At 44.6% G+C, this 16,123-nt stretch overlaps 1 protein-coding gene across 9 annotated transcripts in view; it reads left to right on the top strand.

The window, feature by feature from the left end:
* The first annotated feature begins 510 nt into the window (after positions 1-510).
* The window catches only part of Cep152 (centrosomal protein 152), a 75,311-nt gene continuing 59,698 nt past the window's right edge, over positions 511-16,123 (top strand). For 2 of the 9 annotated variants that reach the window (XR_001783214.2, XR_001783213.2), the window contains exons 1-9: positions 511-809; positions 4,419-4,512; positions 5,295-5,398; positions 5,616-5,688; positions 5,795-6,019; positions 7,144-7,312; positions 11,254-11,397; positions 12,609-12,748; positions 14,477-14,677. Coding sequence is in view for 6 of the 9 variants with exons in the window: in XM_017319354.2 (XP_017174843.1) it covers positions 4,426-4,512; positions 5,295-5,398; positions 5,616-5,688; positions 5,795-6,019; positions 7,144-7,312; positions 11,254-11,397; positions 12,609-12,748; positions 14,477-14,677 (1,143 nt within the window). In the remaining 3 variants the exon portion in view is untranslated. The remainder of the gene's footprint in view (positions 810-4,418; positions 4,513-5,294; positions 5,399-5,615; positions 5,689-5,794; positions 6,020-7,143; positions 7,313-11,253; positions 11,398-12,608; positions 12,749-14,476; positions 14,678-16,123) is intronic. The other 7 variants (XM_017319354.2, XM_011239870.2, XR_001783212.2 and 4 more) reach the window with 6 other exon arrangements.

The raw sequence follows: 16,123 nt of genomic DNA, 5'->3' as shown, positions 1-16,123 counted from the left end.
AACAGCCAAAGTGATATTTATCCATTGTGTTTGCGATCTCCAAGTTCGATGATATAATGGGATTTAACGACAGGCTAACATCTAAGAACATTCGCGGAAATTCGAGTTTTAGGGAGGAGGCACCTGGGAGCTCCTCCAGTTTTATCAGTAAAGAAACACAAATCTTAACCAGCCAAGTCTGAAGATGATGCCAAATTTAACAACGACCAGGGCTGGCAGTGGCACTTCAGAGAGCAAAAAGGGCCATTGGATGAAACTTAGACGTGTAAGGGGAAAAAAAGGAATGTCCTAGCTAACCTCTGGGAGGGCAAACAGTCCGCCGTATCTAAGCAACCGTAGTCCTCTAGGAGGCTTTTGTGATTGGCTCACTATTTCCCCAATGGAGGCTCCGGGAAGCTTCCCGCCGCCACTGGCGCCCTCTTCGAACAGCCGCGCTCTTGCAACTGCGGGCGACTTCTCAACCGACCTTGTGGGAGGCGGGTTTTCCGCCCCATAGCTCCGCCCAGCCGTCAGGCCCATCGAGCAGCGGCGGCGATTGGAGGAGGCGGCTGCTCGTCGAGTGGCGGGGTTCGCGGGCTAGGGTGTAACCGGGAAGGTGCTCGCGGCTGGAAGTCAGGGCAGCGGGTTGCGGGTTGCGGGAGGTGACTGCGGTCTCCCGGCCAGGCTGGCGGCTGCGGGATCGGGACCCGCGTTCGAGTCTCCTACACCGGGGCTGTGCTTGCTGGCTCCCTTCTCGATCTTCAGCCTGGGCGTCCCATCGGCAGACCTGTGCGCGCCCGTGGTTCTTGGACCCCGGGCCCAGTTCTTTGGTAAGGGCGCTGCGTGAGTACACCCAGTCGAGGGGGCTTCCTGTATTTTGGGGTTACTGTCTTCTGCTCACCTTGGTTTTCCATGCTGCTATCGGTACTACCGAGCTCAAGAGATTGTCATTGCCCCCTCCCTCCGTACTCTTTGTAGTAGGAACAGGATTTGGAAAGTGTCTAAAATAGACTGTTGCGTTCTGGCTGTTTCCACCCTGTAAGAGAAGTTAGTGTGTAAGCTAGTGCGTGCAGTTTTCTAACTCCCAGGGCAATTACATTTAGTCCATCTTGTAGTCATGCATTTTTCAGTGTGATTTAAGCTGAATTTCACTTCGTAGCTTCACAATTCTTGATTGTTTGCATGTAAATAAAGGCTGAAGTTTGAAGCCACAAGCAAAGGATATAAGCCATGCGCTCTGGAAGTGGCCAGAATGCACTTTGGATGGAGCAGGCATCTAGAGGAGGGCGGAGTCCTTATCCGGGAGTTGTAAGGTTTCCCACACCTATGATGTTTTCACCGTTTCATTACTAAAGAAACGGAAGCAGTTACGATTGCACAGCTGCCAGAGCTGAGGATCTTCAGTTCTTAATTGCTTACAGCCATATTACATCCTTTGGGATGCAAACAAACAAACAAACAAACAATTTGGAATGTAAACAAATAAAAAGAGATCTGCCTAAAGACCCTATCTACTCCGGTGGGAGTAGATAATAGTTTCAGCAGTTAAGAGATTGTCAATGCTCTTGCAAGAGGCTGTGAGTTCATTTCTTGCACCCAAATTGTATAGGTCACAACTACGTGTGACTCCGGCTCCAGGGGAATCCTAAGGCCTGTGACCCAATGGATATATTCACTCATAATGATGATGATGATGATAAATATTTTTGGAAAGGAAAATATACACTAAAGTTTGCTCACAAAACAAGTAAATATTTTTCCCTCTATGTGAGGGGGTGGAAGGGGGTGACCAAAAACTACCAGGGACAGTGCTGACAAGTATTGTCAGACAAGTATTGACAAGCTGGGTCAGAGGTGTAAGAGAAGACAGCTGTGCTTCTTGTATTCTTGTAGTGGGGTTAGGAAAAGTTTCCCGGCTAGAGTGAGACTATTAACCAGGGAGCTGTATTTTAGGGAGCACACTGCCCACGTTGATCCCTTGGTTTATGTTTTAAGTGGTCAGCTCTCTGGTCAAGCATAGGAGTAGGCCACTGTTCCTACTAATGGCATAATTTTGCCATATTCACCAAGATACAGTTTTACTATGGCAAATGCACATTGCTATCGATTGTTTTCATGATGATCTGTCAGCACACATCTCACCAGCAATTTATTTATTAAAGCCACAAAAAAACATAGAGTTGTGGCCATTTTCAATGTAGTAGTTGAAGGTAGCACGGTGCTACTTAGAGTACACTTCCTGAATTCTTCATGGACTTAACCTCTGTGTGTGTGTGTGTGTGCGCGCGCGCGCGCGCGCGAGTGGATATTTGTATGGCTCCACCCTGTTAGAGACTGGTATCTGTGGCTGTTCAGTGTTTAGGCCATGCTAGCTGGCGTTGCCCAGGACGTTCCAGACAGCCTCTCACCTGTGCCTCCCCGTCCCGTAGAAGTGTTCCTTACAGATGCCTGGGCTCTCTGTCTGGCCTTAATGTGGTTTCTGAAGATTTGAACTCAGGTCTGCACACTTGCATGGCCACTTGCACTGAGCGATCTCCTGAGCCTGATGAACTCAGACTGTAATAATATTCAATGAACATTTATATTTCTTTCTAAAATGGATTTTTATGCTATTTTCTCATCTTAAGTTGTCATTTTCTTAGAAAAAAATGTTTACTGATACTTTTTATTAAGTGATTTGTAAGTAGTTTTACAGTTTTGTAATTTCATCTCTTGACTTTGTAAATGTGTTCTGTGATATATACTATTTGATTGATGGAAGTGGCCAGAATGGACTTAGGATGGAGCAGGCATCTAGAGGAGGGCGGAGTCCTTATCCGGGAGTTGTAAGGTTTCCCACACTTATGCTGTTTTTTTACTGTTTTAAAAGGCTGATATCTTTTGCTTGAAACAGTTTAAAAATTTTATTTTTACTTTGTATGCCTGAGTCTTTTACCTGCAAGTTTATCTGTGCACCACTTGTGTGCCTGGTGCCTGTGGAGGACAGAAATGGGCCTCTGGTCTCCTGAAACTGAAGTTATAGACATTGTGAGCTGCCATGATACTGGGAATTGAATCTTGGTCCTCTGCTGAAGAGACAAGCACTCTTGACCTCTGAGCCAACTTTCCAGTCCCGGGAAGGATCTTTGTGTCTTCTGGAAGATTGGGTGCCTTTGGCTTGGCTTTGTCTCACATCTTTAGGGTCATAGGTTAAAGTGTATCCCGGTTTCCATCATCTGAGACTCTGTAAGTCTGATGTCTGTCTGGAGCTATGAACTAAACCCCGATATGAGAGAAATGTTTTCTCCTCACCTTACAGCGGTCTTAGATTGTTGTATTCTCACCTTTCTCTGATGATCTGTGTATGAGAATTCCAGTAGGCTTTGAGGAGAGACAAAGCGTACATCCCAGTGAGTGTGCATGTGCTTCATGCCATGTCTGGTTAAGAGCACACATCTTCTATTCACATTTTAACAGCTATAAAACACTCAGTATTTTAATAGTGGTGTTGTTTCATAATTGGTTTCTTCTTCTTAATGTACAAATGGGCCTACAACCATGCAGTCACAGGTGTCTTAGATCTGTTAAAGTGTGTGTGTGTGTGTGTGTGTGTGTGTGTGTGTGTATGTACGCAGGGCTCATGGTTACAAAGTTTATGATGCAGTTCACAACTGTCAACAACAGGGAATTATAAGCTTTATGGTAAAATGCATTTGTGTTGCTGGGGTCCTTATACTTCTTATGTGACACAGTTTAATGACATTTTACAGCCTGGAAATTGTGGTGAATGAGTTGTGGCTCAGACCACACACAAAAGTACATTTCCCAGGTGTGAGGAGCCTGGATTGAAGAACAATGTTAGCCAGGCCACTGGTAGCACATACTTTTTTTTTTTTTTTTTTTTTTTTTTAGATATTTTCTTCATTTACATTTCAAATGCTATCCAGAAAGTCCCCTATCCTCTCCCCCACCGGCCTGGTAGCACATACTTACTACTACTATGTCAAAGACGACCACATTGTTGTCATCATTGTCGTCATCCTCCTCTTTCCTCTTCCTCTTCTTCCTCCTCCTCTTCTTCCTCCTCCTCCTCTTCTTTCTCCTCCTCTTCCTCTTCCTCTTCCTCTTCCTCTTCCTCTTCCTCTTCCTCTTCCTCTCAGGACTGGGGAGTTCCCTTTTGGGATGCATGAACTTGGTATTTGTGGAATTCAGAGCATGGAGCAGACTCTGTAGGACCCTCACTGTGCCCTGTACATAAAATTGAGGCTTTGCTTGAGCTATTCTTAAGTTTTTTATGTCTTTCAAGTTTTAAGTTTTTTGTTTGTAGATATCTTACTGTTGAAAATATCCTTTAGCCACTTGGGGACCCTGGTTACTGTTTTGTTGACTGTTTGCATTTTTTTCTTTGCCATGAATTGCTGTCATATGGCTGCTTTTTCATGAGTCCCAATTCTTCCCAGGAGGACCATGTCATTGGAGTTTGGCAGTGTAGCACTGCAGACACAAAATGAAGATGAAGAATTTGACAAAGAAGACTTTGAAAGGGAAAAAGAGGTGAGTTTATTGGAAAAAAAGCTCCCGAGCCCAGTGTTCAGCAGCACATTATAATTCTATCATCGTGTGTCATTTTGAAATGATTTATAATTCACCTAATGTCAACAAACAAAACTTATAACCTGATTGAGACTGGACTTTTAAACAGTAGAGGAACTGGGGCTGGCAAAATGGCTGTGTGGGTTCTAGGGACCCCTATTATTATTATTATTATTATTATTATTATTGCATAGAGATGTTTGGTTGTTTCAGTGTATGCCTTTGTGTCTTCTGAGCGCAGAGTATCACGTAGCGCTTCGTCCTGGGCTTAGATGATTGCCTCTAATTATTCACTCCCTAGAGGCTCTCGGGTGCTTTACCCGAGCTTAAGGGGGCCCTGGACATCTGTGCTGCTGCTGCTCCCACCACCTGGGCAGATGTCACTCCCCCAAGGTCGGGTTACTGGTGAAGCGGGATCCTGAGAGGCAGGTCTCTCTGTGGAACCTGACACCGTGGACGAGTACCGTGATTTATGGTTGGCCGGGCTTCCATAAAGAAGCTTTCAGTTGTGATGTGCGCGCATAAACCGGACACCTCTGTAGAACAAGTAAAGCCTGCTGCTCATTAATCCTGGCGTCTTGCTTTCCCCTTCCCTCAAGTGAAATTGTGGACGTGATGCACATGCAGTTTAAGAAACTCATTAAGAAATCTCTTTGTGTCCATTCACTCATTGGCTTCAGGGCAGCTTGGGCAGTGCCTTGTGTTTCAGGCCGTGTGACACTGATGTGACTGCCCTTACTCAGTTGCAGCAGCTACTCACAGACCTCCCTCACGACATGCTGGACGATGAGCTCTCCTCTCCTGAGCGCCACGATTCTGACTGCAGTATGGACGGCAGAGCGGCAGAGTAAGGACCTCAAGTCACTTCCTCTTGTATTTTTGCACTCCGTAAACCTTCCCTTGAGTCTCTGCTGACAATAACGTAAACTAAAACTTCAGACTGATTTCTAAAACTTTTGGGTTAAGGTCAAGGGAAAAACAAATACTAGAATCTTGGGTTTCTTTTGTGTTATTTCTGACCAAATATGCTAGAGTATGGACCTAAAGTATTGATTTTTCTCAAGACCGCATCCTTCTGAGCATCTGGAAAGGAAGTGGATTGAGCGGGATATACTGCCCAAGCCTCACAGCATGAACGTAAGTGTCGTGACCACAGTGCTGACGCGCTTGGGTAGATCTTAGGGCTTTTGTTTTACTCTTGCTGACTAATGGGACTGTATTGAACTTATATTTTGGAGAACAGTGTGGCAATGGCTGGGAAGAAAATCGAAGTAAAACCGAAGACCAGCATCTTGGGTACCACCCTGGAGAAGGTGGGGATGAAGGCGGAAGTGGCTATAGCCCTCCAGGTAAACGGGAGCAGGCAGATTTGTATCGCCTTCCTGAAGACTTTAGGCCATACACCGGCGGTTCGAAGCAGGCAGCCAGCGTGATTACGTTTTCAGATCCTCAGAGGGACAATTTTCAGGTATGGTAAGAGTTTGACTGTGAAGAATTTGTGTGTGTGCAAGTACATGCATGTTGTTTGTGTGTTTAAGGAAGTGCATGAACGCAGTGTACAAATGATTTAATAACTGTTTCTCCAAATCTACTCACTCGGGTTCCTGCTAAATCAGCTAGGCTGGATTCTGTTTATAATTTAATGCAATTGCAGTGCCAAGCCTAGCGTTTAAAATGGAAGCTTTTTGGAAGTAGTTATTTAACCCTGAAGGTTGGGTCTGTCAGGGAGTAGCCCCTCAGTTACTGTTGCTTCTGGCTTCTGTGGGCCTGCTTCCCCCGAGAAGCATACAGTGCCTTGTAGCAGCAACTTCATGTAGATCACAGTTCCTTCCTTTCCGTGCTCTCCAGTTTCATGATGAATTTAAGTCTAATGCCTCAGACCCCATCCCTGCACTGTGTGGTGTCAGAGCTGGGGGTGGGGTAATGGGCACTGTGCACTGACTGTGGGGAGTTCTAAAAAGGCATCAGGAGACAGTATGTATTAGAATTTCTCAATGACAAGCAGTGCCTCATTTTCCCAATCGCTATTCTGTATCACTCATTGGCATTATTATTATTATTAATTATTATTATTATTGATTGGTCCACTGGTAGTTATTTTCTCTATCTCTGGAGAATGTTATTCACTGACAAACAATAGAATTTATTATACATAAGATGGTATCAGATATTCTCATTTATTGACCATGTGCATCTTTTATGCTCCCAAGGTAGTAACATTATCTTGATCATTTGTGATACAATAGTTATATACAATCTCATTGCAATTCCTAAGTTTTATTTTTGAAATTGACTCCACTGTGTGCTCTAAAGGACTGTGAAACAATTCATAGTGTTCAATATGGTGTGTACTGTTTTTGAGCACAAGCTGTCTATGAGACGTTGGTTGAGCCGGGAGTGTAGGTCAGTTGGTAGAATGCTTGCCTAGCACCCATGGTGCCCTGGAATCGATCCCCAGTACCACAGAACCAGGAGTGGTGGTGCTCATGTGTAATCCCAGCACTTAGAAGGCAAAGGGAAGTGTCTAGTAAGATTATTTTGGAAGAAAAGACCAAATCTTAATTGTTAATTTTATTTGTCATCTTTTAATAGCAATTTGGTTTATCTCGAGGACCCAGCTGTGGAGCTTTGGAGCCGTATAAAGCTGTATATAAGCCTTACCGTAACTCCTCTGTGCAGAAGAACAGCTCGCCAGCCCAGGAGGTAGCAGCAAGTGACATGTTTGAAGGCTTGCAGCAACAGTTTTTAGGAGCTAATGAAAGTAGGTGTTCTGTGTCTATTTATTCACTTAGCTGTTCTTGCTGTTTTGTTTTGAGCTAGGGCCTTGCTGTGTTGCTCAGGCTGGCCTCACACTCATGGCAATCCTCCTGCTCCAAGCTCCCAATTAGAGGCACATGTTGCTACACCCAGCTATTTTATTTTTTTATTAAGGTAATTGGGGAATTTTAGTAGATAGTTGTATACACTTTCAAGAATTAATATTTTTAAAGTTACTTTCAAAAAGCCCCTGTTTCCTATTTTAAATGTATATACTGAGGTATTTATGAACAAACTAATACACTCTTGGATGTTCATTTCAAAATACTATATTGAACTCTAAAGTGGTGGTTCACTTATAGTCCTAGCTCTTAGGAGGAGGGTCAGGAGGATCTGACACCAGTTAGGGTCAGCTTGAGTATACAGTGGCAGCACTCAAGGTCAGCCCGAGTACACGGTGGGAGCACTCAAGGTCCGTGTGAGTACACAGTGGGAGCACTCAAGGTCCCTGTGAGTACACAGGGGGAGCACTCAAGGTCAGTGTGAGTACATGGTGGGAGCACTTAAGGTCAGTGTGAGTACACGGTGGCAGCACTCAAGGTCAGCCCGAGTACACGGTGGCAGCACTCAAGGTCAGCCCGAGTACACAGTGGCAGCACTCAAGGTCAGCCCGAGTACACAGTGGCAGCACTCAAGGTCAGCCCGAGTACACAGTGGCAGCACTCAAGGTCAGCCCGAGTACACAGTGGCAGCACTCAAGGTCAGCCCGAGTACACAGTGGCAGCACTCAAGGTCAGCCCGAGTACACAGTGGCAGCACTCAAGGTCAGCCCGAGTACACAGTGGCAGCACTCAAGGTCAGCCCGAGTACACAGTGGCAGCACTCAAGGTCAGTGTGTGTACACCGAACACTCTAGGCCAACCAGAGTTGACTGGTGCCTGAATTGTCTGGTGAGACGGCTGTACTTTGTCTCAAAAAAGCCAAGGGTTGCAGCTGTGACTGCTGCTCAATGGTAGGGGCATGTGTCTCATTTGTAAGGCCCTCATTTTCATTCCCAGCCCCTCACGAGAAAATGTTGGTAGGGAGCTTTGCTGGTGGGATAAAGAGAACATAAAACTGAATCCTAACTGCTTCTTTGGGAATCATTGTGTTGTGCTCCCTAATGTAGCAATATTTGACACCAAAGTGTCTGAGGAAAGCTTTTGTCCTGCGTATTTCAGTACACTAAGTGCACCCTGAGCTTAGTGCTTTTCTTGTCTGCTTTGGAACATGAATTCCTTATCTCCCCGGGCTTAGGTTTCTCACTCTGAAACGTGTAATTAACACTTCAGCCATGAGTTTCTTCATTTTTCCTTTACTTTTACATTTTTTAGCGTGATGATTGTACAAACTTGCTGTTCAGAATCGATGCTGCTCTCAGGTTTAGTTATGTGTTACTTGCCCCCTGTCCATGGTCACTGTTTGGTTGCTATGACGAGGCATAATGACGAAGGCAGCTTTGTAAAAGGAAGCTTTTAATTGAGCCTCACCTAGAGTTTCAGAGGTGTAATCCCATGGTGTGGAGCATGTCTGTATCCTTGCTGCTATTGGAGCAGTCGCCGAGAGCTACATCATGATCTGTAGGCAGAGAGCGACAGACAGACAGACAGAGACAGACAGAGACAGAGACAGAGAGAGGCACACACACTGGGCTTGGCATGGGCTTTTGAAACCCCTAACCCCCAGTGACACATACCACTTAAGGCCTCCTAATCCTTTAAATTAGTGCCATTCCCTGGAGACGAAGTATTCAGAGTTTAGGGGGCCATTCTTACTCAAACCACCATACTCCCCAGCCCTTTTCTTTGATGTAGAGTATGTATAAATATGTCCATAAGGAAAACACTTGAAGCAGCTGGAGAAATTTGAGCTGAAATGTTAAAGAAAGAAAGAAAGAAACAAAGAAAGGAAGGAAGGAAGGAAGCAAGCAAGCAAGCTGTACAGTGACTATCGTTAGTGTTTTCATGGACAGAAACTCTTATCACCAAGCTCCTGGTGAATGATTGTGAGCATTGAAGCGCCAGTGTGGCTCGAGAGTGATTGGGTAAGCTGTCCTTAATACTGTAGGACTCCAGGGCTAGGCCAGAGAGAACCCTGGACTACTTTGTCTGGACACAGTGTTGCTCTAAGCTTGTTTGGGCCACAGGATAGCTGTAGAGTACAAGAGCTCCTTTGCCTTGAGGCATCAACATCCAGTGTGAAGAGGCTTCTCCGTATTTGAAGCACAGTGAAGTACAGGGAGCATGTGGTGGAGGTGGAGTGGGGTGACAGTCACTCCCGATCTGCTCCTTCGGGTCCCTGCAGTCACATGCTTTATGTCTTTCGTAACTGTTCCTAAAAGTCTGCATTTTACCAAGTTAATGTATTGCTAAGGCGATTGATTAGACATCTTTTTAAAGTTGACATTTAGAAGTTAATGAATAACTGATGGTAGTGCCCAATTTTCCAGCAATAGCAGTTAAAGAATGAGTGCAACCAGGGCCACAGAACCTCATGAAGAAAACCATGCATGTTCTCCTTCATACGGGAACTCAAGCATAAGCGTAATATATGGCCTATGTGCAGTATAGCATATATGTAAACAGATATGTAAACATGAAGAAAGACCAAGAAAGGCTAATGTTGGGGAAGAAGAAAGACGGGCTAGGCAATGAGTCCAAGCTCCGAAGGGAGGCCTGACCTCATCCCTTGTCTGTTCCTGGCTCGGACTCTGTTTTTGATGGTGGATAAGTACACGCGGCATTTGATAGTGAACTGTACACTCCAATGTTCTACAGCTTCTGTTTGAATGACTACTGCTTAGAAGTTTATTGTAAAGACTTGGGACTGGCTAGTTTTAGTATATGACTTTTTCTAGTGTCATTTTTTTTTTTAATAATAAAGTTTAAAATTAAAAAAAAAAAGGAGTGAATTCGGCATGATGAAGCTTTGAGACAGTTTATTTATACTCCCTTCTGTAAGGCAGAGGGATGCTTTTAATGTTCAGATTTTTTTCCTTCTTCATTTTTAAAGACCAGGTCTTAGTACATAAAGCCTTGGTTTGGAACTTGCTCTGTAGACCAGGATGGCCTCACAGACGCCTACCTTCGACCTGAGTGCTGGGATTAAAGGCATGTACCACCATGCCTGGCCTGACATTTTGGTTTTTAAATTTAAAAAAGAGTACAAATTGCTTTGTTAATAAGTATTTACAATTTTCTATATGTATTTATTGATGTAAGCTTACAGAAGCATTAGACAAATGAAGAGTGTCATTATGGAGTTGAAGTGTTAGTCTTCTGATACCTGTCATTTGGCTTTCTCCTCTGATCTAAGTGTTTTTTCTACAATGACTTTGTTTCTGAAGAAGGCGTCAGAGGTCGCTCCTCTCTTCATTGGTTAATTAACATGGTTAATTACTATTTTATTACTATATTGGCCATTTTGTGCCAATATAAACATAAAAGACTGCATTTCCTTTCTACTAAAGAGAGCCTTTGGCAGGGCTATCGGGTGTTGTCCCTTTCAGGTAACGTGAGAGCAGGTTCCGTGCTTGTTTCACCCCTCCTGTGGCGATGGCACATTGCTGTATTGCAGCTGTGTGTTAGTTGTCCACATTTAGATAGTGAGTCAGGCTTTAACCCAGAGATGTTCTGCCTATCCTGGCGGTAACCCATGGTAAAGCGTGTAGTATGTCCTGCAGTAGTTCTCACGTAAGTGGAACCAAAGCTTCACAAGTCCTCACTATACAATGTTCTGATGTATTCTAGATAACTTGTCTTCATAGTCAAAAGGATGCTAGTCACAATCCACTGAATTGGTTTCATGATATTCTACCAAGTTGTTTAAAAAGCTTGAAATACATTACCCTAGCTGATCACAGATCTTAGTATGTTTTTATCTAATAAATTGTCTCTAATTCCAAAGCAGACTCTGCAGAAAATATACATATTATTCAACTCCAGGTTCTTAACAAAGCAAAGGAGAGACAACTGGACAGCTTGGTTGAAAAGCTGAAGGACAGCGAACGCCAGGTTCGGTATCTGAGCCACCAGCTGCTGATAGTCCAAGGTGAGGTGACGTGGGCCAGGCAGCTGGTGTCTGAAACTCGCTTTGTTCTGCTTTAGCTTCCTGGGATTTTCATTTCCAGGACCCTCATTTGACCGAGGCAGAGAACTCACATGGGTCAGAACAGATCCCAAGCCCAGGACTTCTGTGCCTGGTGTTTGGAGACATTTTTCTTTTCTCCTTTTCTTCTATTTCCCTCTTCTTCCCAGGTATTAGACTCAGTGAGCTAGTGAGCAGTGCCCACTGTGCGGATGGCCTTCCACACTAACAGCTGTGCATGTTGTCATTACCTTCATAAAGTAGTCCACTCCTAGGTGACATATTTCATTCATAACGCAGCAGAAGTTAGGGGCCCTCATTGCCATTTCTGTGTAACCATATGGAGGACGTGCATCGGGTCCTGGCTGCTTATTCTTCTGTGCTGTCGCTTTAGTCAGTGTTGAGTGTCCATTTGTAGAATAATTTTGTGACAGCTCATTTCAAATTGAATTGATAGTGAAGCAATAGCTCTTTTTTTTTTTTTTTTTTTTTTTTTTTGGTTTTTCCAGACAGGGTTTCTCTGTATAGCCCTGGCTGTCCTGGAACTCACTTTGTAGACCAGGCTGGCCTCAAACTCAGAAATCTGCCTGCCTTTGCCTCCTGAGTGCTGGCATTAAAGGTGTGCGCCACCACGCCCGGCTATGCAATAGCTCTTTCTGTAATGTTCACAAGCTCTTTTGGGAGAGATGAATAGTGTATTTGGAAGGACCAAGGACTGGGGATTTCAAGAGTTCCTTCCAGTTTATGAAGGGGTGATTGGCCCTAGGTACCTGGTTTTGGGAGTTAGGGCCTTACTGTGTGGCCTCGTGATCTTCAACCCCTCAACCCGAGTACTGGGATCACTGGTGTGTACAGCTATGACCTGCTCTAGGACACCGTTTTGGTTGACATGAGCGTGTACCTGTGGAGCTCCTCAAGTGAACAGATGCAGAGGCATTGGGGATCCTTTGCCACGAAGGTTACAATAGGGATTTACAGGCTGTGCCTCTGGTTCTTTAAGGTTTTTTTGGCATCAAATATTTTTTAAATAATTATTTTGGTTTTTCTTTTTTTCAAAAGCCACTAAAATTCATTTGTCTGAATTGAATTTCATTCAGATATAGATCTCATAGCAGTTGTGACAATTATTGTCTCACAATGGGGACAGCATTTATGTAATATCTTTCACGCTCCAGATGAAAAGGATGGCTTGGCCCTCAGCCTTCGGGAATCCCAGCAGCTCTTTCAGAATGGCAAGGAGAGGGAGATGCAGCTTGAAGCTCAGATTGCAGCACTGGAGGCGCAGGTCGAGGCCTTCCGAGTTAGTGAAGAGAAGGTAAGCTTTAGCTCAGTCATCAGAACCTCAGGCTGGGGCTGGGGCTGGGGCTCAGGGCTTAAGAACACAGGCTGCTCTTCGGAGGACCTGGGTTCAATTCTCAGCACCCACGTGGCAGCTGGTAACAGCCTGTAACTTCAACCCCAGGGGATCCCATGCCCTCTTCTGGTCTCTGTGGGCACCAGGCACATGTGGAGCACAGGGCAAAACATTCACAGATTAAATAATTAAATAAAAAATTAAATTTAGTTTGTATAAGGCCAAATTGAGTGGAGCTCTATCACAGGTGTCCTGTCCCTCACCTGGGATCACCTGTGGGTGCCAGAAAGAGATGGCAGCTCTTCCCTGTTGACACCCGCATTTCCTGCATCTCCATCCTTTCTGGGTTTTATGCTCTCTAAAGTCTCAACTACTCTAGCTATACCCTTTCTGCAAATTCTCTTCTTGCCGCCCAAATAATCCTTCCAGAATATGGTGCTAACTTTGTTATTCTCTTACTTAAAGGCTTTGCAGGATGTGGTTTACTGTGGGATAAGGGGACCTTCCGTCCAAGGTCATCTCTTCCTCCTCTCTTAGTTTTGTATGCCTCTCCTTGGGAGTGCCTGTTCCATAGCCACTGCCATCTGACTAACTAGCTCCGCTTCCCTTGTTTTACTGCCAACACTCTCGTAACAGAGTTCCTAGAAGGTGCCATGGGGCTAGTCTCATGCTTGTAGCTCTGCCATCCAGGCCAGTATTTGGCTAATAGTCGGTGGCCAGTATGTGCTGCATGTTGCTTAAATTAACTTGTATGTATGTATTCTTATGTATTTTTCTGTTCCTATGTGAAATTTGTCATGATGTAGTTAGTTATGGTGTATTTTTAAATTGACAAACAAGGGTTGTCCCTGTTCAAAATTCTTTTAATTTCCCCCTCATTTTTTCTTTAGATTTTTGTACATCAATATATGTTTTATAAAACAAAAATCTGCTTGGAATTCTGATTGCAAAGGCACTGGGCTGTATCATTTTATCCGTGTGCCATGCAGGTCTTAGCAGGCCAGTTACCTGCTCAAGAGCATGAAGTCAATTACTGACAAATTCTGAGAGCATAAAGATCTTGAGCCAAGTAGTTCCCTTCCGAGTCTCCTTATTTTAAGGTTATATGATTAGCAGATTTAATCCCATCTGCAACTTAATTTTCTCTTGCTGTAAAGCTTACATAATTGCAGATTTGGGGCATCAGGAAGCCATCCGTGGCTAATCACCCACAATACCAGCAATGTTTTCAGAACTCTTAGTGCTGGGGAGTAGTGGCATGAGCCTGTACTCCGTAGCTACTCAGAGGATTCAGGTGAGAGATGATCACTTGAGCGTGGGAATTTGAAGCCAGCCTTGGCAGACAATGGTGCCCTGTTTCAAAAAAGAAAACCAGAAAACATTATTTAGTAAGTGACCATTCAGAGGTCCGCAGTCTTGGGAGGAGCAACACATTTTTCTGTGACCCTGCAGTTGGGTTGCCCCTCACTTTGCTCAAAGAACGATGCAAACAATGTCAGGGCCAATATTGCCCCAGCACCACCTTGCTCTTCAGAATCCTCATTCTCCCGCAGCATGGAACTGTGCAGCCCAGCTTCTCAGTGAGTGGCTGTTCCCAGCAACTGTGGGCTTGAGAATAGCAACCGGGGGAGGGTCAAGGAGCAGAGAGGTAAGATGCTATCAGTGTGGTACCCTGTGTGTGTTTGCTAGCTCACCAAGAAGCTCAGAACAACCGAGATCACCCTGGAAAGCCTGAAACAGCAACTGGTGGAGCTCCATCATTCTGAGTCACTTCAGCGAGCCAGAGAGCACCATGAAAGCATCGTTGCCAGCCTCACACAGAAGCACGAAGAGCAGGTGTCATCCTTACAGAAGAATTTGGACGCTACCATAACGGCCCTTCAGGAACAGGTCAGGCGATTCCTAATGAGCAACTGTCAGTTGAGTAAAGTTGGATATTTTGTGGTCCTCGAGGTAGAAATTTTTTTGGTAATGATAGGTATAAAATTGTAAGTGAGCCTGAGTGTGTCTCCAACCCTGTTTTTGGATACTGTCTTAGTCAGGGTTTCTATTCCTGCATAAACATCATGACCAAGAAGCAAGTTGGGGAGGAAAGGGTTTATTCAGCTTACATTTCTATACTGCTGTTCATCACCAAGGAAGTCAGGACTGGAACTCAAGCAGGTCAGGAAGCAGGAGCTGATGCAGAAGCCATGGAGGGATGTTCTTTACTGGCTTGCTTCCCCTGGCTTGCTCAGCCTGCTCTCTTATAGAACCAAGACTCCCAGCCCAGAGATGGTTCCACCCACAAGGGGCCTTTCCCCCTTAATCACTAATTGAGAAAATGCCTTACAGCTGGATCTCATGGAGGCATTTCCTCAACTGAGACTCCTTTCTCTGTGATAACTCCAGCTGTGTCAAGTTGACACAAAACCAGACAGTGCAGATACCTTTCTTGTAGGATCCACTAGTACCTTCTCAGACCTCACAGTGTAATATATGTGTGTGTGTGTGTGTGTGTGTGTGTGTGTGTGTGTGTGTGTGTGTGTGTGTATGTGTATGTATATATGTATGTATTGGCCTTGTCGTCATAGAGTAAATGCCAGCTGAGAGGAATGGGTATACTGGCACTGGTCAGAACCTGAGCTTGACCCGGGAGCTTGATCTTTTGTAGGTGTCTGAGTTTCCAGCTCTCAGTAAGGAGTGTTGAGAAATGGTTCTTTTGAGAATAGAAGTTGGATATCTTGAATCCAGTATTCTAATGGCTGACCATAGAAATTTGCACCCTAGAACTCTTGCGGACAGGTTGTAGTCAGTATTATATAAGAAAAATCTTTGAACTAAGTGTATTATGTATATACATGTCCTGGCTAGTTTTCATGTCAACTTGACACAATAAGCTAGAGTCACTTGAGAAGGGGGAGTCTCAATTGAGAAAATGCTTCCATAAGATGGGCTGTGGTCAGGCTTGTAGGGCATTTTTAAAATTAGTGATTGATGAAGGAGGGCCCAGCCCATTGTGGGTGGGGTTACCCCTGGGCTGTTGGTCCTGGTTTCTATAACCATGCCATGAGGAGCAAGCCAGTAAGCAGCACCCCTCTGTGGCCTCTGCACTAGCTCCTGCCTTCAAGTTCCTCCCTGCTGAAGTTCCTGTCCTGACTTCCTTTGATGATGGACAGTGATGTGGAAGTGTAAGCCAAATAAACCCTTTCCTCCTCAACTTGCTTTTGGTCATGGTGTTTCAACACAGCAATAGTAACCCTAACTAAGATAATAATAACATTAAGTAAATTTCATGTTTAATCTCGAGTGTCCTCCCTAACATAACTGTATGTTTTCAAATTTTCCAAAAGTGAA

Source organism: Mus musculus, chromosome 2, assembly GCF_000001635.26.
Source record: "Mus musculus strain C57BL/6J chromosome 2, GRCm38.p6 C57BL/6J".
NCBI lineage: Eukaryota > Metazoa > Chordata > Mammalia > Rodentia > Muridae > Mus > Mus musculus.
The sequence above is the reverse complement of the archived record's forward strand: the minus strand, read 5'-3'. Positions and strand labels throughout refer to the sequence as shown.